We start from the raw sequence: 23,864 nt of genomic DNA, 5'->3' as shown, positions 1-23,864 counted from the left end.
ATTTGAATGTCTTCTTTGGTGAAGTGTCTGTTCATTTCCTTTGCCCATTTTTTAATAGGATTGTTTGTCTTTTTGTTGTAGAGGCAGTGGGACTTTTGAGAGGCTGCTGATCCTGCAGGCAGTATTGTTTAGCTAAAAGGTGACCTCAAGGGATAATTTTGGTTTAAGGTTTAAAGAGTATCTCAGGGCGATAGTCTCAGGGAGTCCTTTAGTCTCAAGTGGTCCAGTAAGTCTGGACTTTTTAAGAATTTGAGTTCTGTTCCACATTTTTCTCCCAGTCTATCCTGGTTCATCTATTACAGCTTTGATCAGAATGGTTGGTAGTGGTAGCCGGGCACCATCTAGTTCTTCTGGTCTCAGGGTAGATGAGGCCATGGTTTGTGTAGACGTTAGTCCTGTAGACTACTTTATGTATCTATACATATATATATATTACCACTATAAAAAAATACAAAAAGAAGCACAGAATCTCATGTCTCACCCCATACTTCCCAAATCAGAATCTGCATTTAAACAAGATCCTCGGTGATTCCTGTGTACATTAAAGTTTGGGAAGTGCCGCTCTGGGCCACGTAAACTCTTTTGAGCATGACTCACAGAAAGAAAAACATTTTTCATATGTCTTTCTGTGAGTAGGTGGAACAAAAGTTTCACAAAACAGTAGTTATAATATGTAATAACACTGATGTTTTCAATTTGGTTATCTTATTTTAAATGCTGAGATCATGACCCACTAAATTTATTTAACAGTCCACTAAATCCTTGAGAGGAGTCCTTGGGTGGTGCAAACGGTTGAGTGATTGGCTACTAACTGAAAAGTTGGTGGTTCGAGTCCACCCCGAAGTGCGTTGGAAGAAAGGCCTGGTGATCTACTTCTAAAAGGTCATGAAAATGTATGTGCAGTTCTACTCTGAAACACATGGGGTTGTTATGAGTCAGAATTGACTCAATGACAACCGGAAATCCTTGAGACCTGCAGTTTGGAAAACACTGCTGTAGCTAACACCATGTCTGGTATGTGAATGAAAAAGGGTTGAACTGGGGGACTCAGACATTTAGAGGACAGCAGAGCCCCTGGACTCCTGAGGCAGTAAATGTTGCCGATTTCCATAGTCATCTCCAGCTGCATGTGTTTCCTGACGAGTCCAGCTGTGGGGCCTGAGGCTCTGTATGCTGAGGAATCCACTGCCTTCTCCTGCTTGTCTGTGTTAAACACCCGCGCAGCCAGGAGTCATCAGACTAGCACTGCCTGGAGTGGTAGGGTTGAAGGGCTGCAGATCCTTGGGGGGAAGGGTGGGCTCTCTGGGAGTCCTGCTTATGCAGGAGGGGAGGTGGGCTGCGCTTCCATGGCTTCCTCGGGGCAAGCAGTTGGTGTCCTCTCTCCTCCCACACACTCAGCGGCAGCTCGATGTCAGGCCTGCCCTGGGGCTGCCTGACAGCTGACAAAGAAGAAAGCCCCCCTTGCAGGCTCTGGGGGGAAGATGTCATTTGCTAGCATGTGGAGGTGGGAAGGGGTCAGGGGAAGGCCAGGGCAGAGCCAGACAGCAGCGGGCTTTGTGTACAGGGCCACTGTAGGGGGGAGCACTAGGGGGAGTGTGGCATTGCTGCCCAGGAAGTGGACCATGGGAAGCTTTGGGGAAGATATCATGGATGTACTGAGCAGATTTAACACCAGGTGAGCCATGATAGTGTGTTGGGCCCCACCCACACCTGAGAGCCCAGCCTCTGTCTGCGGAGTTACTATCCTGTCGGGAGAGGTGGACAGACCCAGCCCAAAGCAAGCTTTCTGCGGCACCACCCAGCTCCCCTGCAGCTGGCCTGCGGTCCAAGGGAGGCTGGGCCCCTTGCAGCAGCTAACAGCCAAAAGCCAAAAGCCAAAAAAAAAAAAAGAAGATTTTAGGAAACCAATTGAAGCTGCAATAGAAACCTTTCTGGGCTTCCTCTGTGAGGTCCCAAAGGGTGTGCTGCCTGGCTGAGTTGGGTGCTCAGGGGCCAAGGAAACAGGGCAGATGAAGGTCGGGGGGGACGTGGGTGCTGCTTCCATCTGGGATCTACAGTGATGGATATCCCAAGGAAAGGCTGGCTGGCAGCAGAGCACAAGTGTCTCATTTGGATTGCAGGTCACTGCATTCATCCCTGGGATCGAAGGAAGAGGTAATCCCTCTAATGCCTGGCTGCTCTTAAAGGGATTGGCTAAATTTACAGCTACTAATACCATTTGTCACTGGGCTGTGAGAAAGAATGCAGAGACTGCTGGGGTGGGGCCAGCCTATTGTCTCTGGTTCATTGGGTGCGCAGATGTCAGCTTTACCTTTTCCTCCAGACCCCTGCAGAGAGCCCTGGGAGCCCTGCCAGGCTCAAGGGCAGGTAGGGCTCAGAGGCTGAGCAAACAGACAGACCTGACTGCTCAGGGGTGTCAGCAAAAGCACCCTCCTGAGCACTGGTTTTCTGAGGAAGCTCACAGCTCTGGGCAGGGTAGCAACGGGAGGGCTTGTATGGGACTAGGTGGATGGGCAGGGGAAACACTGATGTGGAGAAAGGTGCTTTTTTATCAAAGAACCGTAATAAAAGCATTTTATGCTCATCTGGCTAGAGTGACAAGCCTAAATACGGTTGGCTGCATCGGGAGGTAGGGTGCCCTGAACCCGCAGGAGCTGGGATGAAGCACCTTCACTCACAGATATTGCAGCGCTGGGTGGCGAGCATGGGCTGCCCCTTTCACAAAAAAAAAAAAGTTGCTATCTCATCATTCTAACTCAAGGTGGCCCCATGTGCATCAGAGTAGAACTGTGATTTTTTTGGAAGTAGGCTTCCAGGCCTTTCTTCTGAGGCACCTCTCGATGGACTCTGAACCTCCAGCCTTTTGGTTAACAGTCCAGTGGCTGACGGTTTGCACCACCCAGGGACTCCTTCCGTTTTCCCAGACAGCGATAAATGAGTCTAGGTTCGTTGTGCCCAGCTGTATGTCCTAAAGGAACTTTCCCAGCCCAGTCCTGCAGCCGGCTCCGCTGCAACCCGCCATAGACCTGTGCCACTCAGGCCCTCCCGCCTGCAGGCTCGGGGCTGCCTGCCCCTTTGGTGCCCTTTGCAGTGAAGTGCGGCCTTAGCACTTTACTTCCCCCCCACCCCCTTGCGTTGCCTTTTTGTTCCTTCTCACCCATCACCTGGCAGGGAGGAGCAAATGAGGGAGAGTAGGTCATGGAGGGGTGGCCCTGGGAAAAAGTCCTCCCCTCTGCGTCCTGCGTTGTGTCCTGCCTCCAGCGTGTCTCTTCTCTTCCATCCTCTTTCTTCTTCCTCGAGTCCTTTTTTCTTCACTTTCACTGATAATTAAAACTTAAGCTCATCTCATCTTGCTTGCTCTGCTTACCCAGCAGCCCAGCTGTTTGGGGATTTCCCATCCAGATCTTTCTGTGAGTGAGAAACTGAGCCAGAGGAGATACTCAAAGTGAGGACAGGAAGAAGGTGAAACAAGCCCCGAGGAAAGCTTCGTTTTCCCTGTGTCTCCACAGCCAGAGTTCTACTGTGCTTCTCTCTCTTCTTAAAAAGGGTGCAAAGGTCGCCGAGGGAAATCCCACCTCGTGGCTGTGGAGATGGAGTGGGTGGAAATGAGGACAGCATTCCCTCCTCCCGCCTCCCTCTTCCTGTCCTCTCATCAAAGATGTAGAGCATCCTGCTTTTCTGCTTTGAATCTTCCCACCCTGCTGAAGGAGGGGGCTCTCAATTCTCCGAGTGGGACTCCTTCTGGAACATAGAAGTGGTGCCTTAGCCTGGTTCCCCCTTTCAAAGCAGAGCCCAAGTCAAGAGCTTGTGTGCAGGCAGTTCATTTTGGGAAGTGTCCCGGGAGCAGGAGTCCCTGAGGGGATTGAAACTGGGGAGGAGGGAAAGCCAGGGGAGGGGGGTGATCTGGATCTGTTCACTCTTACAGGTAACCGGGGCTCCATTCCACGGGGACCCACTGGGGGGCCGTGTAGAATGTGCCACAGAGTTGTCGCCTGAGAGACCAAAACCAGTTGACATTGAGTCGACTCCAACTCATGGCCACCCCATGAGTGTCAGAGTAGAGCTACACTCCGTAGGATTTTTGATGGTTGACTTTTTGGAAGTAGATCACCAGGCCTTTCTTCCGAGGTGACTCCGGGTGGACTCCAACCTCCAACCTTTTGGTTGGCAGCCAAGTGCATAAACCATTTGCACCACCTAAGTACTCCTCTATCAAGGGTTGCTCTGTGGGATGTTAACTCCCCTCACCGCCAGATACAGGCACCTGAGTGCCAGGTGGGCTGCTGCCGGTGTCTGATGGTATGTGTCAGAGGAGCCCTGGGCAGAGGCACTCAGGGCAACTGAGGTGAGGCGCTGTCAGGTTACACTGCATGGATCCAATGGGGCAGCAGCGAGTGGAAGAGGAGGTGGGCTGAGAGGATGTGAGAACACAAGAGACGTCCAAGACATGTAGCCAGTGAGGGGGGGCCTCCTTGTCCCTCTGGGTTGAGGTAGGTCTCAATACCTCTCCCTCTCCCCAGTACACTAGCATGAGTTAGGGTTGACTGCTCTGTCCAGGCTCCCTCCAGGACTACCGTGTGGCCCCCGAGAGGCCCCTGCGTGCGGGGAGAGCCCCGACAGAGCGTGGCAAAGGCAGAGTCGGGCACTTTATCCTCCTGGAAACTGCTCCAGGTCAAGTTCCTGCTAAACCCAGTCTTCTGACTGCACCTGCTGAGTGTGCCAGGAACCCTTGATAAGATCTTAAGTCTTCGAGGAATACTAGGCGTGGCTGTAGCCACTGACTTTTCCTGCAGGCAGCTCCTTTCGGCCCTCTCTGGACATTGTCCTTATCATTCCCGTCTAGCTGAGACCACCTGCCCAGAGCCCAGCACTGAGCTGGGCACGGGGCCCAGCCCTCAGAGCCTCACACACAGAGCACTGACAGATGAACTACTCCTTGGAAGTGCAGTGGGGAATCTGGGGACTGGGAGATGTTCTGAGGGCCTGAGCAGGAAAGGCTGCCAAGAGTGGGACTGGAGAAGAGGCAGTAGGGTGAGAATAAAGTCGTAGCTGGAATCGTGCAGACCTGGAGCTCTGCTGTATGAACTTGGGCAAGTTACTTAACCTCTCTGAACCTCTGTTTTCTAAGTAGTATAGTCATACCTATTTTATAGGATTGTTGTGAGGGTTGAGTAGGTTACGGCATATGAAGCGCTGAGAAGAGTGCCTGGCACACGACAAGGGTTCAGTAAATTTGAGCTGTTCCTATTCCTGGTAAAAGTCGCAGTATTCAGCTCTGTAGGCCAGAGCTGCCTATTAAACCAATTGCTGTCTAGTCGACTCCAACTCATTACGATCCCATGTGCAGGATCCTGGTGGCACGTTGGTTAAGCACTCGGCTGCTAACCGAAAGGTTGGCAGTTTGAACCCACCAGCTGCACCACGAGAAAAAGATATGGCAGTCTGCTTCCATAAAGGTTACCTTGAAAATCCAACGGGGGCAGTTCTGCTGTGTCCTGTAGAATCTGAGTCAAATCCACTTAATGGCAATGGTAGGTATGTAAGAATAAAACTGTGCTCCATAGGGTTTTCAGTGGCTGATTTTTCAGAAGTAGATCACTGGGCCCTTCTTCCAGGGTGCCTCTGGGTGTACTCAAACCTCCAGCCTTTCGCTTCGCAACTGAGCATGCTAACTGTTTGCACCACCCAGGGACTCCCCCTTGCCTGTTAGCCCACCATTAAACCACGGGATTGAATTAGTTGCCCGATGGCCTCTAAGACACAGTTCTAGCATTCGTGAGTATAAGGACCTCTAGATTTGCTAGGTGGAGGGGAGGGGAAAATGCCTTCTGGGTGAGGGGCACAGAGTGAGCAAAAGCACAGAGGCAAGAAAGAGCATATGTATGTATTAGTTTTCTATTACTGAGTAGCACATTATCACAAACTTAGTGACTTAAAATGATACCTTTTATTATCTCACAGTTCTGTAAGTCAGAAGTCCGGCACAGTGTATCACAAGGCTGAAATCAAGGTGTTGGCCAGACTGGGTTCTTGTCTGGAACTCTGGGGAGAAATCTGCTTCCAACCTCATAGGCTGTTGGCAGAATTTACTTTCTGGCAGCTGTAGGACTGAGGTTCTCATTTCCTTGTTGGTTGCTGATGAGGGATTGCTCTCAGCTCCTAGAGGCTGCCCACATTCCTTGCCACGCAGCCCCCTCCATCTCCAAGCCAGCAACAGCACGTCAAATCTTTCTCATGCTTCATATCTCCAACTTCATCTCTGACCTCTAGTCCCAAATTTAAAGGGCCCATGTGATGGGTTCAGGCCCACCTGAGTAACCTCCCCAATCTTAGTAGACCTTACTAATGCCTAACATTGCCACACGTTACTGTGTTAGCCATTTAGGCGAGTTACAGTACCTGCCTTCTCTGGGCCTCAGTTTCCCTCCCCGAACCGTGGAAATTACAGCATATTCTTTATGCTAAGGGCAAGTCGGTACCTCACCTACTTCTCGTGGTTGTTGGAGAACACAATGAATGAAAAAGTGCTTCCAGGAGTAGGGAGTAATTCACAAATGGGAGGTCTTGTCCTCGTCCCCAGCAGCGTCTCACAGAGCCTGTCTGTTCTTCTCCACCAGCCCTGTCCCAGGCCCCTGAGCTGGAGTGATGGAAAACTCCTCGGCAGCGTCAGCCTCCTCCGAGGCTGGAAGCAACCGCTCCCAAGAGATCGAAGAGCTAGAGCGCTTCATCGACAGCTACGTGCTTGAGTATCAGGTGCAGGGGCTGCTGGCTGACAAGACGGAAGGTGATGGAGAAAGTGAGAAGACACAGTCCCACATCTCCCAGGTGAGGCCTGGCCCAAGGAATGGGAGAGGCCAGGGCGGGCATGGGGCCTTGACAGACTCAAAGAGGGGTGAGACAGTGGGCTCTGATTCCAGGTGCTTCTGATCATCTGGCCCTAGATTGCCAAGGTGTGGATGGGCCCCCCAGCAGAGCACCCAGAATCTGACAGGGGAGGCTTTGGAATCTAGGCAGGAGGCATCCCTGGTTGTGATCCCCCTCTCCTCCTTCCTACCCTTGCGGGCACCCAGTCAGACTCACAAGTCATTGAACATGTATTTATTAAGCACCAGTGGAGGCTTGCGTGTTGCTATGTAGCTGGACAGGTTTCAGCATAGCTTCCAGACTAAGATAGACTAGGAAGAAGGACCTGATGATCTGCTTCCAAGAAATTATACAATGAAAACCCTATGGATGTGGATCACAATGATCTGATCCCATTGTGCATGGGGCCGCCATGAGTTGGGGGCTGATTCAACGGCATCTAAGAACAACAACAACAGCTATGTGCTAGATACTATTCCCAGTCCTCGACAAACGTACGCTCCAGAAGAGAGCATGAGCTTATCCATAATGCACATGATCAAAAGGCTGTAACTTGTGAATATTCTTTGTCTTCAAATACAGGCAGTGGTTGGCCCCCAAAGAATGAGACTCTCAGGCAGCTCACCCAGGGCTCAGTATTCCACAGTTAGACAAGTGAGGCATTCTGGCCAGTATCTCGGGTAGGTCTCGCCCTTGCCAGGGTCATTCTGTGGCAGCACTGGCCTGGGGTGAAAAGTAGACCTTTTTGAAGATTATGGGCCAAGATTGGGAAGTCTGAGTTCTCCCAAATAAACTATGAACTTGTCAAGGGCAGGGACAATATTGTATGCACCTTTGCCTAACACCTAAGTCCTCAGTAGATATTTGTTCAAGAACTAGCTCCAGATTTGCTTCAGGCTGCCTGTATGACCTTAGGGAAATCTCTCAATGTCACTGAAGCTTATTCTGCTTATCTGGCAAATGTCGCCTCAGGAATGTTGGGAGGTCAAAGGAGATAAAAGGTCCAAAAGCTACAGAAAAACAAAATGTTTCCTCACAAGGGGACACACTGAGGGTCTACTCTCTTGTTTGGTCAGGCTCCAGCTGTCTACCTCTTATACTCACTGTCCCACCTCAAGCCCAGGACTCCTCTGTCAATTAGAAAGTGAGCCACTTGGGTATTTTGATTTAGAGAGAAGCCTGGCTTGCTCTCTGGGCAGAGAGAAGATCCTCCAGCTCTTTAGAAAGCCAGAATGAACCTGCAGCTTTCTTGGAACTGAGGACCAGGAGTCAACCTGGGAAACTCTGAAGCCACAGTGGTCCCACACCCTCTTCCTGTTGGGGAGTAGGGGGAGAAAACCAGCCCTGAGGGAAAAATGGAAATAATGTGATGCTTTCTTTAATGTCCTTGAAGATCTAAAATCATAATGAATGTAAGCCTATAGTTTATCCGTTATCCTATTTACAAGGATGTACTGAGCACCAACCCAGTGTCCAGGACTGTTCTAGGACGAGGTATCCAGGAGTGAAGAAGACAGACAGAACTCCCTGCCTTCATGGAACTTATATTCTAGTGGTGGGTGATAAGTGCTATGGAGAGAAATAAAGCAAGAAAACAGGAAGGGGAATGAGGAGGAGAGGAGGGGATGGCAATTTTTAAATAGGGTGGGCAGGGAAGGAGGTGAAGGGTGAGCCAGGCAGATATCTGGGGGAGGAGCATCCTGGGCAGAGGGAACAGCATGTGCAAAGGCCTGAGGTGGAGAGTGTTCCAGGCACAGCAAGGGGGCCAGTGTGGTTGGAGAAGAGTAAGAGAGGGCAAGCTAGAGGAGATGAGTTAGGGAGATGTTGGGGGGTAATGTAGACAGGAGATCCAAGGACTGAGCCCCAGGGTCTTCCAACAGTTAGAAAGAAGTGATGTGAGAGAGAACCAGCAAAGACCAGGCAGGAGCTGCCAGAGAGTTAGGAGGAAAACCAGAATATCTTAGTAGATATCAAAATCATCAAGAAAGAAAAAAAGACTGTTGGAGAAGGTAGCAGTGATCCAATAGAAAACTTTTCAAGGAATGAAGGATAGGGAGGAGGGGGAACCTGGTGGTCTCCCTGTGACTACAAGGAGGAGGGTAGTGGGCATCTCTAATGACATGTTATTTTATTTGCATAACTTCGTTTCTTTGTTTAAACTATCCTTGTTGTACAGTTAACAATATCATGACCTGGAATGGAGGGGGTGGTCAGGATAGATTGGAAAATTCTCAGGCAAATTAAACTCGTTGAGTTGTCCCTGCCAAGGCAGGAAAGGGAGGGACTGAGTGAACCAACTCTTGCAGTCACTTGTGGGCATCCTAGAGCTGACTGCCCCAGGAGCCTGCCAGGTGGACAGGCACAGGGGCTGGTCCACTCCCTGACTGTCTGGAATCTAGGTCTCTCCAGCAGGGTATCCTTCAAAGGTTCCTCCAGATGAAATACCCTCTTATAAGAGGAGGGTCCAAGGAAGCTGTGAAACCTCACCCCAGAGGAATGCTTTGCTGATAACAGAAGTACTGTTTCCAGAGCAGCCTTCCGGGAGACTATTTTGGAAGGAGGGCCCTCCCAGCACCTCTGAGCTCCCTGTGTGGTCTGCTGAGCTCCCAGAAGGTTGAGCAGGTAGAGGTTCACCTTCAGCCTGGGCCCTGCACTCTGGCTCCTGCTCCCAGGATGGCTTGGGCAGATCACACTGGATGCCTACAGCTGGGTAGCCAGGTGAGACAAGGTTCTGGAAGGGCTTTTTGGCTTTTTACAGTGAAGGAGAGTGTGGAACACATTGCCACTTACAACATTTGAATGCATTCCTTAGACTTTCTGCATTCTCTGAAGTTCCCTGGAAGAGCACAGACATATGGCAGGAATCCATGGCCTACCTATGGGTTGCTGGCAGAGGGGGGGTATTTCGGTCCTGCTGCCCCTGCCACCACCAAACACACCTGGGGAACAGACTCCAGAGGAGAGGGCAGCTATGGACAACCCTAAGCAAGGCCAGTGGTTAGACATGTCTAAATAAGACACTTCTTTAAAAAAAACAAACTTTATTGACACAGCTTTGTGGAAAATATTTCTGCTTGTTTTTATTTACTTTGCTGACTATTTCAAATGGAAGCAAAAATAAAAATTTCAGAGAATGTCCCTGTCTGCCAGTCTGTGGTGCTGTTTTGATGTTTGTGGGAGAGGAAAATTGTTAAGAATCTTGGAAACTTTCAGAGGAACTTGAGGGAGTGGAGAAGAATGTTGCTGTTCAGTTGGTGAGGTCATTGTTTAGGATCTGAGAGATGACAGTTGACACTCATGAAGAAAATCACTCATGATGCTTATACAGTTGTGTTCTCCCCTCCTCCTCCCCCAGCAACAACTAGAGGGATGAATTATGAATGGATGGGTGGGTAGATAGGCAGGTGGTTGGTACCTCCTTTTTCTTAGATGAGTAGACAAGAGATGTGTGTTTTAAGTCTTCTAGCACTTTCAAGATATTATATTTCAAATGATTTTATTTAAATATGCACTCCCCTATGTCTTAGTTATCTAGTGCTGCTATAACATCACAAGGGGATGGCTTTAACAAACAGAAATTTATTATCTCACAGTTCAAGAGGCTAGAAGTCTGAATTCAGGGTACCAGCTCTAGGAGAAGCCTTTATCTCTTTGTTGGCTCTGGAGGAAGGTCCTTGTCTCTTCTGAGATTCTGCTTCTGTGTGGTCTTCATGTGGCTTGGGATCTCTCTTCCCCCATCTCTGCTTCTTGCTTGTTTAATCTCTTTTATATCTCAAAAGAGATTGACTCAAAACATACCCTATAGTAATCCTATCTCATTAACATAACAAAGACAACCCATTCCCAAATGGGATTATAACCACAGGCATAGAAGTTAGGATTTACAACACATATTTTGGGGGAATATAATTCAGTCTATAACACACTGCATTTTAGGAGTGCCTGCCCTCAGGTGGATTCTGAGTCTCCAGAGACACATCCTGAAAGCTGTCTTCACTCTGCTTGGGAGGAGGGAGTGTTTATAGCCCTATCCTGCAGGAAGAAAGACTGAGGCACAGAGATGAAAAATGGCCAAACCACATTTCTCTGTAGTGGCTGAGCTGGACCCTGGCATCCTGCCCTCACCCCACCTACTTCTGATTCCCTGCTGCAAGTGGCTGTGACTGACAGGGTGTTCGGTAGTGTTGGGTAGTGTGTGTATACATGTACATATACACACTATGAAAAGAGAATTAGGACTCCAAGTCTCATTGGCCATTAATGTTTTTCTGAAGAGATTGGGATGCTATAAGTGGGCAAATATTTGGCCTCTGATGTTAGTGGATCTAGTGATGTTCATGATCTGGTGGATCATCAGAAGGCTTTAAAGCAGTGTTTGCAACTCTGGCTACACATTTGAATCACTTGGGGAGCTTTGAAAATGATTGCTGTACAGGCTTCACCCCAGAGATTCATTTGGATGAGGAGGGGCCTGGGCATTGGCATTTTTGTAAGTCCCCCTACGTAATTCCGATGTCCGGCTGGAGCTGAGAATACGGTGGAGGCGTGTCCCTCTCCCTTCTCCCTGCTCTGTGGCCAGCTGTCTCCTGCACCAGTCTCTCAGAAGGATAGAATGTTAAGGACATTGTAAAGAGTGGGTACATTTAATGAAGGCATATTTTCTGGTAAATTCTTGTGAACAGTCAAATTAAGAGCTAATGAGGACAAAGATAACTTCCCATAGTCCTTTTTGATGCTGTCAGGCACTTGGAAGTCCTGAGTTTAGTCCAAAATGCAAAGTAGCCTATCAAAGAGAGACACAATACAGATCCATAGGATGGGAGGAGAGTATTCAGATTGGGCTGATGTCTCCTTCTAATATGCTTTTCTTTCTCTTTTCCTTTGTGTTTTGCCTCTCATTCTGAATTCCCTGTTCACTATTCCCTCACCCTCTTTTTTCCCCATTTCATCATTTTCTCCTGCCCTTCAAACCCATTTTCCCTGCCATCTTTGCTCATAGGACGAAGCCCTCAATGGTGGACCACCTATGAAATGCTTAACAGAAGAAGTGAGTTTCAGGAGGATTGTGGGGCGGTTGAGCATGGGGGATTCATTTTATTTTTCCCCTTATTAAAAAAAAAAATTATGATTCATTATACAGGTACTATAGGAATACAGTCTCATTGTATATAAGAATTCAAATATTAACATTAAAATCTCCCTTAGCTACCACCTTATTCCACTGCCTTTCTTCTACTTCCCATTAGATTGGTGCATTAACTTCCTCACTGTTTCTTATGCATTTATAGACATATATACAGCTTATAGAAATACATTATTTCAAACTCCTATATCATAGCCAGTGAATATGTTTTTCAATAACTTGCAGTTTTTTTCTATATCATACTTTTATTGTACACAGTTGTTTTTGTTTTTGTTTTTTGTAATGGAAGGGGAAGAGGAGGGGAACTTATTGGATTTGAAGTACATAAAAAATATAGTCATTAGAAACCATGATATTATAGTATTCTACTATACTTTAAGAAAAATTATTTTGTTGTTGTTGAGGATATACACAGCAAAACATACACCAATTCAACAGTTTCTATATGTACAGTTCAGTGACACTGATTACATTCTTTGAGTTGTGCAACCATTCTCACCTTCCTTTTCTGAGTTGTTCTTCCTCCATTAGCATAAACTTACTGCCCCCTAAGGTTCCTATCTAATCTTTTGAGTTGCTGTTGTCACTTTGATCCCATATAGATAGTTCTTAAAGGAGCATAATACTCAAAGCAGACATTTTTTACTAGTTAAGCTAATAACTCACATTTTTCACCTAACCATGTGCCCTATAGATTCTTCCAGATTTGTGCAGCTGTACAGTACTCCATAGTATGGATAGCCCATAGTTTATTTAACCATTCACCTATTGAGGCCGTTCAGACTATGTCGTGGATTGAATTATGTCCCCCAAAAAATGTGTTATCATTTTGGCTGGGCCATGATTCCTGGTATTGTGTAATTTTCCTATATGTTGTAAATCCTGCCTCTATAATGTTAATGAGGGAGGATGGGCGATAGTTGTGTTAGTGAAGCAGGCCTCAATCTACGATTAGATTGTGTCCTGAGGCAGTCTCTTGAGATATAAAAGACAGAAGTGAGCAGAGAGATGGGGGACCTCATACCGCCAACAAAGCAGTGCCAGGAGCAGAGCATGTCCTTTGGACCTGGGGTCCCCATACACAGAAGCTCCTAGTCCAGGGGAACATTGATGAGAAGGCTGACAGAGAGAGAAAGCCTTCCGCTGGAGCTGATGCCCTCAATTTGGACTTTTAGCCTACTTTACTGTGAAGAAATAAATTTCTCTTTGTTAAAACCATCCACTTGTGGTATTTCTGTTGTAGCAGCACTAGATGACTAAGACAGAATTTCGTACCGAGAGTGGGGTACTGCTCTAACAGATACCTAAAATGTGGAAGCGGTTTTGAAACTGAGAATGGATAGAGCGGTGGCAGCAGCAAAGGACTAGCAGCAGCAGAGAACCTGCAACAGCAGAGAAGCAGCAGTAGCAGAGAACCGGCAGTGGCAGAGGAGCGGCGGTGACAGAGAACCAACAGCTGCAGAACCAGAAGACGAGTGCAAGATGGCGCTGGAGCCAACCCATGGAGCGAGAGGGCTGAGTGCCTGTGCACAGGAGGCTTCCTGGTGGAATGGGGTGCCTCTGGGTACTTATTGGTGGAGCTAGGCTTGCCAACCCACAGAGAGAGAGCTGAGTGCCTGTGCGCACGAGGCTTTCTGGTGGAGTGGGGTGCCTCCGGGCCCTTATTGGTGGAGATACCCAGCTTTAGAACACTTGCCCCAGCAGGACAGATGTGGGCATGAGGCCTGAGGGCCAAGAGGCCACAGGAAACAGAAGCAGAAGCTGAAGAGACAAGGGACACAAGAAGCTGAGCTGCCTCAGTCTCAAAAGGTATGGCCATGACCTCAGGGGTTTCTAAGGGTGGAGCCATGGCCTCTGATGTTTCTAAGGGTGGAGTCGCCACTCAGATGGACTAAGAGAATGGTGCGCCTAAAGCCGAGGGAGCAGAGTTGCTGTCCCAGTGGGCCTGGAAGGTGGAGCCCAGGGTCAAGGGGCCTCCACTCAGAATCTGGAGAGTGTGGCCAATACCTAGAGTCTGGAGGGCAAGGCCATTGTATAAATTGTCTCAGAGGACAGAAGATTATTTTCAAAGCCTTGAGGGCTAATGTAATGTGTTCTGCTGACTTGCTTGGTGCCTGTTATCCCTTCTTCCCCTCCAGTTTCTCCCATTTGTAATGGAAATGTCTAGCTTGTGCCTGTTCTGCCATTGTACCTTTGGAAGCAGATAACTTGTGTTCCTCATTTCACAGATGAAGAAGAATTTTTGGATTTTGGACTTGGAGTTAAGACTTTTGCTATGTTATGATGGGGTGAATATGTTTTCCATGTTGCAACAAAGGATGTGATTTTTGGGGGGCCAAATGGTGGAATGCCATGGGTTGAATTATGTCCCCCCAAAAATGTGTGTGTCAGTTTGGCTGGGCCATGATTCCTGGTATTGTGTGATTTTCTTATATGTTGTAAATCCTGCCTCTATGATGTTAATGAGGGAGGATGGGTGGCAGTTGTGTTAGTAAGGCAGGACTCAGTCTACAAGATTGGATTGTGTCCTGAGGCTGTCTCTTGGGATATAACCTAGAGAAGTGAGCAGAGAGACAGGGGGACCCCGTACCACCAACAAAGCAGTGCCAGGAGCACAGCGCGTCCTTTGGACCTGGGGTCCCTGCGCAGAGAAGCTCCTAGTCCAGGGGAACACTGATGAGACTAAGGCCGACAGAGAGAGAAAGCCTTCCCCTGGTGCTAATGCCCTGAATTTGGACTTTTAGTCTACTTTACTGTGAGGAACTAAACTTCTGTTTGTTAAAGCCATCCACTTGTGGTATTTCTGTTACAGCAGCACTAGATGACTAAGACAGAATTTTTCTCAGTTTTGCCCTGGTATATGCTACAAGTCAGAATCAACTCAATGGCAATGGGTTTGGCTTTGGTTATACATGATACTTCAGTGAATACTGTTGCGCGTGGCTCCTTCTGCACACATGTACATGTTTCTCTAGGCGAGATGCTGAGAAGTGGCACTAATTTCAATAGCTATTGCCAGATTTCTTCCAGAATGGCTGTTCCACGATTCATACTGCCACCATGGTTTTGGGACAAATGGTCTCTTGTAATTTTAGTTTGCACTTCCTTGATTTTTTTAATGAGGTTGAGTACTTCTTAACCTGATTGCTGGTTTTTGTTTTTTTCAGTAGGTTAAAATTTTAGTTTAGTTTAAAAGCAACAGCTGGAAAAACAAAGACAACTGGAAAACAGAAAAAAACTGCCATAATCTCATGACAAGCCCTAACATAATTTTTGTGTATTATCTTTACTTATGTACCTTTTACAAAGTCGCACTTATAGCATATGTGTAATTTTTAGCCTGCTTTCTAATTTAGCATGATCTCATAGACACTGGTCTTTGGCATAAAGTATAATTGTTTAAATTTGTTCTTTTTCTGCCAGTTACTATTGGCTAAATAATAAAGTAGAATTAGAGCTAATTATTTATTGATTCACATAGGCTCTGGGAAAAGTTGTGGACAGAACCGACCATGATCCCTCTCCTCCTAGAGCTTACTTTCTGGTGGGGAAAGACAGACAGTAAACAAAGGAGTAAATAGGATTTTGTTGTTATTGTTAGTTGCTGTCTAGTCGATTCTGTCTTATGACGACCCCATGCATGCAGAGTAGAACTGCTCTATACGGTTTTCAAGGCTGTCACCTTTCCGAAGCAAATAGCCAGACCTGTCTTCCGAGGTGCCCCTTGGTGGGGTCAAGCCGCCAGCCTTTCTGCTAATAGTCAAGTTTTAACCATTTATGCCACCCTGGAATTAGAAGGTGATGCATGTGAGTGAGGCAGGAAGTGGCAAAGGCTCACCTAGAAGGGACCTCTGGGCAAAGATTTGAAGGAGGTGAGAGTGACTCCATTTGGGGAAGAGTGTTCCAGGCAGAGGGAACAGCAAGCGCAAAGCTCTGCATGGTTGGGAACATCCCTGGGAGACTTTAGATGTTGTTGAAGAGTGGCCCAGTTTATCTTCAGCATCTTTAACCTCCCCCACTCTTGTTCTTCTCACTTTTCCTCCTTCTCCTCCTATGTTCGGTGTCCTGGGTCTTCCCTGTCCATCTCATAAAAATACTGTCCATCCTGAGGTGCAAATAACTGATAATGCTTTTTAATTATTTTATTGTGGAATATCTCAAATGTGCTGATATGAGGCAGACAATAATAGAATAAACATCCTTGGACTCACCTGTTTATTAAATCTTAACTCTATGCCTCATTTGTTTCTGATTTTGAAATTAAGAAACAAATTATAACAGCTACAGTTGTTCGTCATTCCGCATGTGAAAGTTTCCCACTTTCACTGCCTCTGTTTGGTAACCTTTTCGTGTGTGGCACTGCCCTTACCCCCACAGAGGACCTGCATGTCAATGAGATGAGGCTCCGAGCTGTAAGCCCGTAAGCCTGTTTACCTTGAAGGAGAAAGGCTGTCCCCAGGTGGCATGACGAGTGTGTGTGTGTTGGGGGCAGGGGGTGGCTGAGAAGAGTATTTGGAAAGATGAGGCCTTTCTCTCGCTTCTAGAGTCACCTCATGAAGATCAGGACAGGTTTTGGGGAGGGTCCGTGTCTGAGGATTTTCAAGGCGGTGGGTGGCTAGGAAAAGGCTGTTGTAAGCAGAGGAGCCCTGGTGGTACAATAGTTTAAGCACTTGGCTGCTAACTGAAAGGTTGGTGATTTGAACCCACCTCATGGCTCTGTGGGACAAAGACCTGGCAGTCTACTCCCATAAAGATTACAGCCTAGGAAACCCTATGGGTCAGTTCTGCTCTGAGTTGGAATCGACTCAGCGGCACCCAACAATGACAAAACTAGGCAAAGGAAAGGCTGTCTCCTGACAGCACTTGGTGGTTGGTGCACCAGAAGAAAGAAGACAGAGTTGACAGCTGAGAGCAGAACTGGGGGGTGGGGGTGGGAGGACCTTCGGAATATGGAAAGGAGTGCTCCCAGGGGCTTTGAGGAGCAGGAAAGAAATGCATGTCCCTAATGGAGATGGTTCCGGCAGCAGCATGGAGAGGATGTTCTGAGGCTGCTGCTTGGCTAGGGTGTGGGGAGGGGGGTCGCCAGGCAAGCCCAGTGGTTACAGCTTGGTGTGATAAGTGTATTGTTGTTGTTAGTTACCTTCAAGATGGCGCCAACTCATGGCGACCCCATGTACAACAGAAGAAACGTTGCCCAGTCCTGCACTATCTTCATGATTATTGGTATGCTTAAATCCACTGTTGCAGCCACTGTGTATTTTGAGTGCCTTCCAACCTAGGGGGCTCATCTTCCAGCGCTATACTGGACAATATTCTCTTGTGATCCATGGGGCTTTCATTGGTTAATTTTTGGAAATAGGTTGCCAGGCCTTTCTTCCTAGTCTATCTTAATCTAGACGCTCTGCTGAAACTTGACCAGCATGGGTGACCCTGCTGGTATTTGAAATACCTGTGGTGTAGCTTCCTGCGTCATAGCAACAGGAACGCCATCACAGTATGACACACTGACAGATGGGTAGTGGGATAAGTGTGTTAATTCACACTTAATTCTTTCCCTGTACAAGCAGGACCACCTCCCACAAGTCACATCTTGGCTACAGCTATGCCTCGCCATGTCTTGGGAATAGGTTTCTGTGGACTTTATCGTCTTACTTGCTTTCCTATATGCAGCTCATCCCCTTAATTTACTGCTTGTCTATTCTGTACTCTTAGATCCTTTTCTTCATTTCCGTCTGTACCACCACTTCTAGTAAAAACGTGAACACTGAGCTCTAGCCTCCTGACCTGCTCCCCACTGGGCCAGAGGAGCACAGCTCTGCTCAGGCCCTCCTCTGTCCAGCCTCTGTCGACAGAGGAACTTCTTCAGCCTGACAGTCACCCTTGTTGTAATCTGCCCCTTAAGCTGGCCAGTGATCCAGTCTTCTCTTCTTCCACCCATTTACACACTTGGGCTCGCTCTTCTCCTGGAGTCCTGGGTTGCCCATGTTTCCTTCCCTGACTCTCTGAAAGCACGCTCTTCTTCATCTCAGCTGCACCGTCAGCACCTCTCCTTGCATTCCTGTTATTTGACATGTCTTACCTCTCCATGAAACAGAAGCTCCTTGTTACGGGTCTCACTCAGGAGGCACTCAGGAAAAGTCTTGTTGTTGGCAGGTTTAAAGGGAAGGATGATGACCGGGGTGGTCTTATTGGAGAATGGAACTGCTGTCTGGAAGTTAAACAGCGGGGGTTGGGGGTGGCAGTGAGGTTGCATACAGGCACGTGTGAGGTCTCGGCATCCTCTGTGCACACTGGTGAGGAGCAGCTGTCTCAGCTCCCTGGGCCCTGCTGGGATTGTGCTGACCCCGGGAGAGCTGAACCCACCCACCAGCCACCATTCTATGAAGTGTTTGGGACACCTTGAAAAGGAGAAGACTTCCTCTGAGAGGCTGTCCAAGGTTGGGACAGGGAGCACATGCACTACCTGGGCCTCTCCCCAGCCAGGACAGTCTATCCCCCCACCCCATCAGTCAGGCGCCAACCAGAAAAGGAGAAACCACTCCAAGTGTATAAAGCAGAGGGATTTTCTTAACAGTAGTTTAAACAATCGATTGCTAACCCAAAGGTTGGCAGTTCGAATCCACCCGGCGGCTCCGCAAAAGAAAGACCTAGTGAACTGCTTCTGTAATGGTTACAGCCACAAAAACCCTATGGAGCAGTTCTACTCTGTAATACATGGGTTGCCATGAGCCAGGGGCCAGCTCAGCAGCAGCTAGTAACAACAGTTTAAACATCATATATAATGTGTGTGTATATCTATCTATCTATCTGTCTGTCTACCTACCTACGTACATACACATACATATATATATATGTGCATATATAGAACTTTTTATTTTGGAATAATTTTAGACTTATAGCAAAGGTGCAAAAATAGTACAAAGTGTTCTCATGTATCTGTCTTCCACTAATATAAACAGTTCACATAGCCATGGTACAATTATCAGAACTAAGAAATTAACATTGGTGCAATATAATTAACTAGAAATTTTAGTTGGATTTTACCGTTTTTTTCCACTAATGTCTTTTTTCTTTTCCAAGATCCAATTTTTGTTTATCATGTCTCTTTATTCTTCTCCAATCTGTGACTCTTTCTTGGTCTTTTCTTGTCCTTCATGACCTTGACACTTTTGAAGAGCACTTCAGTTATTTTGTAGAATGTAATAATTCAGTTATTTTGTTAAATGTCCCTCAGTTTGGATTGTCTGATGTTTTCTCGTAATTAGATTTGGATGGTGCAAATGGTTAACTCACTCAGCTGCTAACCGAAAGGTTGGCAATTCAAGTCCACCCAGAGGCACCTGGGAAGAAAGGCCTGGTGATTTGCTTCTGAAAAATCAGCCATCGGAAACCCTGTGGAGCACAGTTCTACTCTGACACACATGGGATCGCCATGAGTTGGAGTTGTTTAGACGGCAACTGTTTTTTTATGCATTATTGGCAAGACTCGTCCAGAAGTGATGTGCCCCTCCCAGCGTATCATTCCAGGGAATCCATGATGTTGATCTGTTTTATTACCGTTATGTTAACTTTGATCACTTGGTTAAGATGGTGTCTGATGGATTTCTCCACTGTAAAGTTACTGTTTTTCCCTTTGTAATTAATATCTTCGTGGTGATACTTTGAGACTACAAATCTCTTAGCAGAGGGAATTTAATCTAGGGAATTGATTTCCCAGTAGATAAAAGAGTGGAGAAGCTAATCAACCCAGAAATTAGCAACTGCAGGAAGCCATTACCACCTCTAGGCCCCAGGCACAAAGGTAAGAGATGGTGTGGCCAGAGCCCGGGATCAGGGGCATGCAGTGGAAAGCCTGTCTGGCGAGGGCTGGAGCAGGGAAGGAGACCCAGTCATAGCTGGTGATGCTACTTGAGGCACACAGAGAGGGGAGAAATACCCTGGCTTCTGTCTTCATGCTGCCTCCCTTTGGCTGAGCCCAGTGGAAGCCAGCTGACACAGGAGCCTGGAAATAACAGTCTGTAGGGGTCAGCCTCTTCCATATAGAACAGGGATGGGCAGAAAGTGGTTCTGAAGGAAGACTTGCTCAGGACCGGTATACTGCCTTTGCTCTTTCTCTAGAACTGTGCTGTTCTGTACTTTAGCCACTAACCACATATGGCTCTTGAGCACTGGGAACGTGGCTAGTCCCAACTGAGATGTGTTCTAAGCAGATTTCAAAGGCTTACTATGGAAAAAAGTATGTAAAATATCTCACTGATTTTTTTTATATAATTATATGTTGAAGTGATAATATTTGGTTATATTGGATTAAATAAAATATGCCATTAAAATTAATTTCACCTGTTTCTTTTTACCTTTTTGAATCTGGCTACTAGAAAATTTTTAGTTACACGTATGACTCAGATTTGTAGTACTCATTTAATTTCAATCAGATACGGCTACTCTAGAGCACACCTTATCCAGCCTATGTCCTCAGCATTGTAATAAAACTTGTCTCCTGTACAAAGGCTGTCAGGGGGCATGTCCAACCAAGGTTTTCCAGAGTTAGGACTGCACTGGCCTGGAGCCAGCTATTGCTGACAGTTTTGACCAGGTGCGTTGAATATACAGAGACTGGGCTCCTTCTGCTTTTCGTCTATCACGTAGAGTTTAAGTTAAGGTCAGTGTTCAGAACATTAGCCCAAGAGGCTAGCTAACACTTAACACAGCAATAAAAATACAATTGTATATGTAGCTGGCACTTTACAGAGGCAGAGTCATAATACTACTGCTACTTAGATCTACACTGTGTTTTATAGTTTGTAAAGGTCCTTCGTGTCAACCTTGCAGAGTCACCTAGCATTGCTGTTCCCATTTTACAGATGAGGAAATGAGACCTTGGAGGTCAGATGCATTTCAGGGGCTCTCAAACTTCTGATGCCCTTCTGGGGAAGCTTGTCAAAATGCAGATGCTCAGGCCCCATTCTCAGAGAGTCTGAGTCAGTGGGTGGGGTGGGCAGACTCTCAGAAGATTCTCACACAGTGGTTGTCAGACCACAAACTTTGGGGTACACCAGCCCTCTGAGCGCTCATGGGGTGAGTGGAGGGACTGGGCTTGAGCCCGGCTTCTGATTGCCTCCTGGGGCTCTTCCCCAATGCCAGACTCTCCTGATAAGACACAGGTCATTGTCCTTGGGAGCTGGTATACAGGAAGACACATACATGCTTCACCCCCACCTCCAGCCACAGCCTTCACCCTTCATGTGGCTAGCGATAAGCTAGTGTGGCACAAAAGCTCTCGACTACTAACTGAACAGTTGGCAGTTCGAACCCACCTAGAGGTGCCTTGGAAGAAAGGCCTGGCAATCTGCTTCCAAAAAATCAGCCGTTGAAAACCCTATGGAGCACAGTTCTACTCTGACACACACAGGGTCCCCATAAGTTGGAATTGACTTGATGGCAATTGGTTTAGTGTGGCTGAAGGTAGGCCAGGCAGCCAAACATAGTCTGAGTGTCCAAATCTCCGAATGACCCTCTGTCCTGTCTGGTTGACTTTGGACTGTAGCTGACTCTCCATCACCGTGCTGGACTGAGGGGAAGAGAAATGAGTTTGCCCTGCCTGTGCCATGGAGTCACTTCCGATTCGTAGTGACCCTATATGACAGAGTAGAGCTGTTGCATACGGTTTCCTAGGCTGTAGACTTCATAGAAGCAGATTGCCAGGTCTTTTCTCCCATAGAGTTGCTGGTAGGTTCTAACTGCCTACCCTTTGGTTAGCAGCTGAGCTGCTTAACCATTGTACCACGAGGGCTTCTTTTCCTTCCCCTAGCAAACTCTAAAGATCTCCTCAAATGTGGAGTTTGGAGATGCCAGCTTGGACCTGCTGAAAAACCCATAAAAACCTGTTGCTGTCGAGTTGATCCCAACTCATAGTGACCCTATAGGACAGAATAGAACTGCCTCATAGGGATTCCAAGGAGCAGCTAGTGGATTCAAACTGTCAGCCTTTTGGTTAGCAGCCATATCTCTTAATCAGTGTGACACCAGGACCTGCTGGGAGGAAGGATTTGCCATTGAAAATGGCCAAGTAGGGTTTTCAATGGCAGAGCCTGCCGTTCTGCAGAGGGCAGGGCCAGGCTGGGGAGACTGGCAGAGTGTGATGCACTGTGTGTCCTGCCGTCATTGACCACTCCTTTTCTCCCACAGTGGACGGCAGACTGCAGCGAGCAGCTGGACAGCAGCTGTTCCTTCTCCCGCGGGCGAGCCCCCCCACAGCAGGTAGGGAATCAGCGCCGCTTTCCGCCTGAGGGGTGCCACGTGTCTTGCTCCTCTGGGTTCCTGGGCCAGCACATGGTGGCCCCCCTGAGAGGTGGTGATATTGAGAGGGCAGGGAAATGGGCGAGGGGGGTATGTGGCCTGAGGACCCTGCCCACAGGGAGCTCTCCCACCTCTGGGCACATGGATCAATCAGATTTCTGTTCAGTGGCAGCGTTATTCATAATAGCGAACAGCTGGAAACAACGCAAGTGTGCATTGAGAGGAGAGTGGAGAAATGATTTCTAATATATCCTTACAGTGGAATATTATACAGCAGTTAAAATGAATGATGGAAGGGTCCCACATTGACACTGATGGATCTCACAGTGGGACTATAGAATATTTTTTTTAATTTAATTAATTTGTTTTCTAAATAGACTTTATTTTTTAGAACACTTTTAAGTTTACAGAAAAACTGTGCAGAAAGTACAGAGAGTTCCCAGATACTCCCTCTCCCCTCCCCCACAGTTCCCCCATTATTGACATCTTGCATTTGCATAGAACATTTTTGTGGGAAACATTTGTTACAGTTGATGAGCTAATATTGATGCATTATTATTCACTGAAGTCCATAGTTTATATCAGTGTGCACTTTTTGTGTTTTGACAAATGCATGATGTCATGAGTCCACTGTTACAGAATCACACAGAAGGGTTTCACTGCCATAGAATGCTCTGGGCACCTCCTATTCATTCCCCCACCCCCGCCCTGAACTCCTGGCAACCACTGGTCTTTTTGCTGCCTCTATAGTTTTGTCTTTTCCAGGATGTCATATAGTTGGAATCATACAGTATGGATTGGATAGTGGTATGGCATCTACAGATATGTGGCATGGAATCATCCAGACTTTTCATGCTGGCAACTCCTAGGTTTGATGCTGTGGGCACCTTGGAGATCACTTCTGCTCCAGGTTTGCCTGGTGCCTGGGAGGGGCAGATCCTGGGGGTGAAGTGCCACAGGTCTGTCTCCTTGCCCTGGGACAACTAGCTGTGGTGGTGCCAGGCGGGCACCCAGCTTCTCGCCCTGCTGCTTGCCTGTGGGGCACTGCGGGCTCCTGTGTGGGCTGCTCGGCTGGCAGGGAAGGGAGGCAGCTACTCTTTGAGAGCCATCACTGAGTGACTGACCCCCAGCCTGCCCCGCTGCACCCTCTGCTGTCCAGCTGTTCCTGCTGACACCTCGTCCCTGCCTGCAGGAGACAGGGAATTAGAAGGCTGAAAAGAACCATTTATCCCTGGCCCCAGCCCAGCCTCAGACTGGCCAGTCCAGAGAGATGGGAGGAGCCTTACAGCTGCTCAGGAACATGCCCTGGTTTTAAAGGTGCAGCATGACACATTGCCGGTACACACTCGCTGGGGGCTGACTTCAGCCCCACGGTGCCAGTTAAAGCAGCGTTTCTCCATCTGTCCCGAGGGAAGATGGTCAGCCTCAGCTCTGGAGTCTTTCTTAAGCTGCAGGGTTTGTCCCATCATTGTGTGGGGAGACAGCTGCCCGGGACATGTTTCCTCATGTTACAAGATGTTTATTTGTCAACTCATGTCAGAAAAACCCCTTGCCTTCTTTG

General features: G+C 47.7%; 1 protein-coding gene across 2 annotated transcripts in view; it reads left to right on the top strand.

Annotated features, from left to right (window-relative positions):
- The window catches only part of CTIF (cap binding complex dependent translation initiation factor), a 312,637-nt gene that overhangs the window by 68,009 nt on the left and 220,764 nt on the right, over positions 1-23,864 (top strand). For both annotated transcript variants that reach the window (XM_004389973.1, XM_004389972.1), the window contains 2 exons: positions 6,618-6,825; positions 22,193-22,264. In XM_004389973.1, coding sequence (XP_004390030.1) covers positions 6,646-6,825; positions 22,193-22,264 — 252 coding nt within the window. In that variant the 5' untranslated portion in view covers positions 6,618-6,645. The remainder of the gene's footprint in view (positions 1-6,617; positions 6,826-22,192; positions 22,265-23,864) is intronic.

Source organism: Trichechus manatus, unplaced genomic scaffold (assembly GCF_000243295.1).
Source record: "Trichechus manatus latirostris isolate Lorelei unplaced genomic scaffold, TriManLat1.0 scaffold00272, whole genome shotgun sequence".
Taxonomy (NCBI): domain Eukaryota; kingdom Metazoa; phylum Chordata; class Mammalia; order Sirenia; family Trichechidae; genus Trichechus; species Trichechus manatus.
This window is presented reverse-complemented; position numbering and strand designations above follow the sequence as displayed.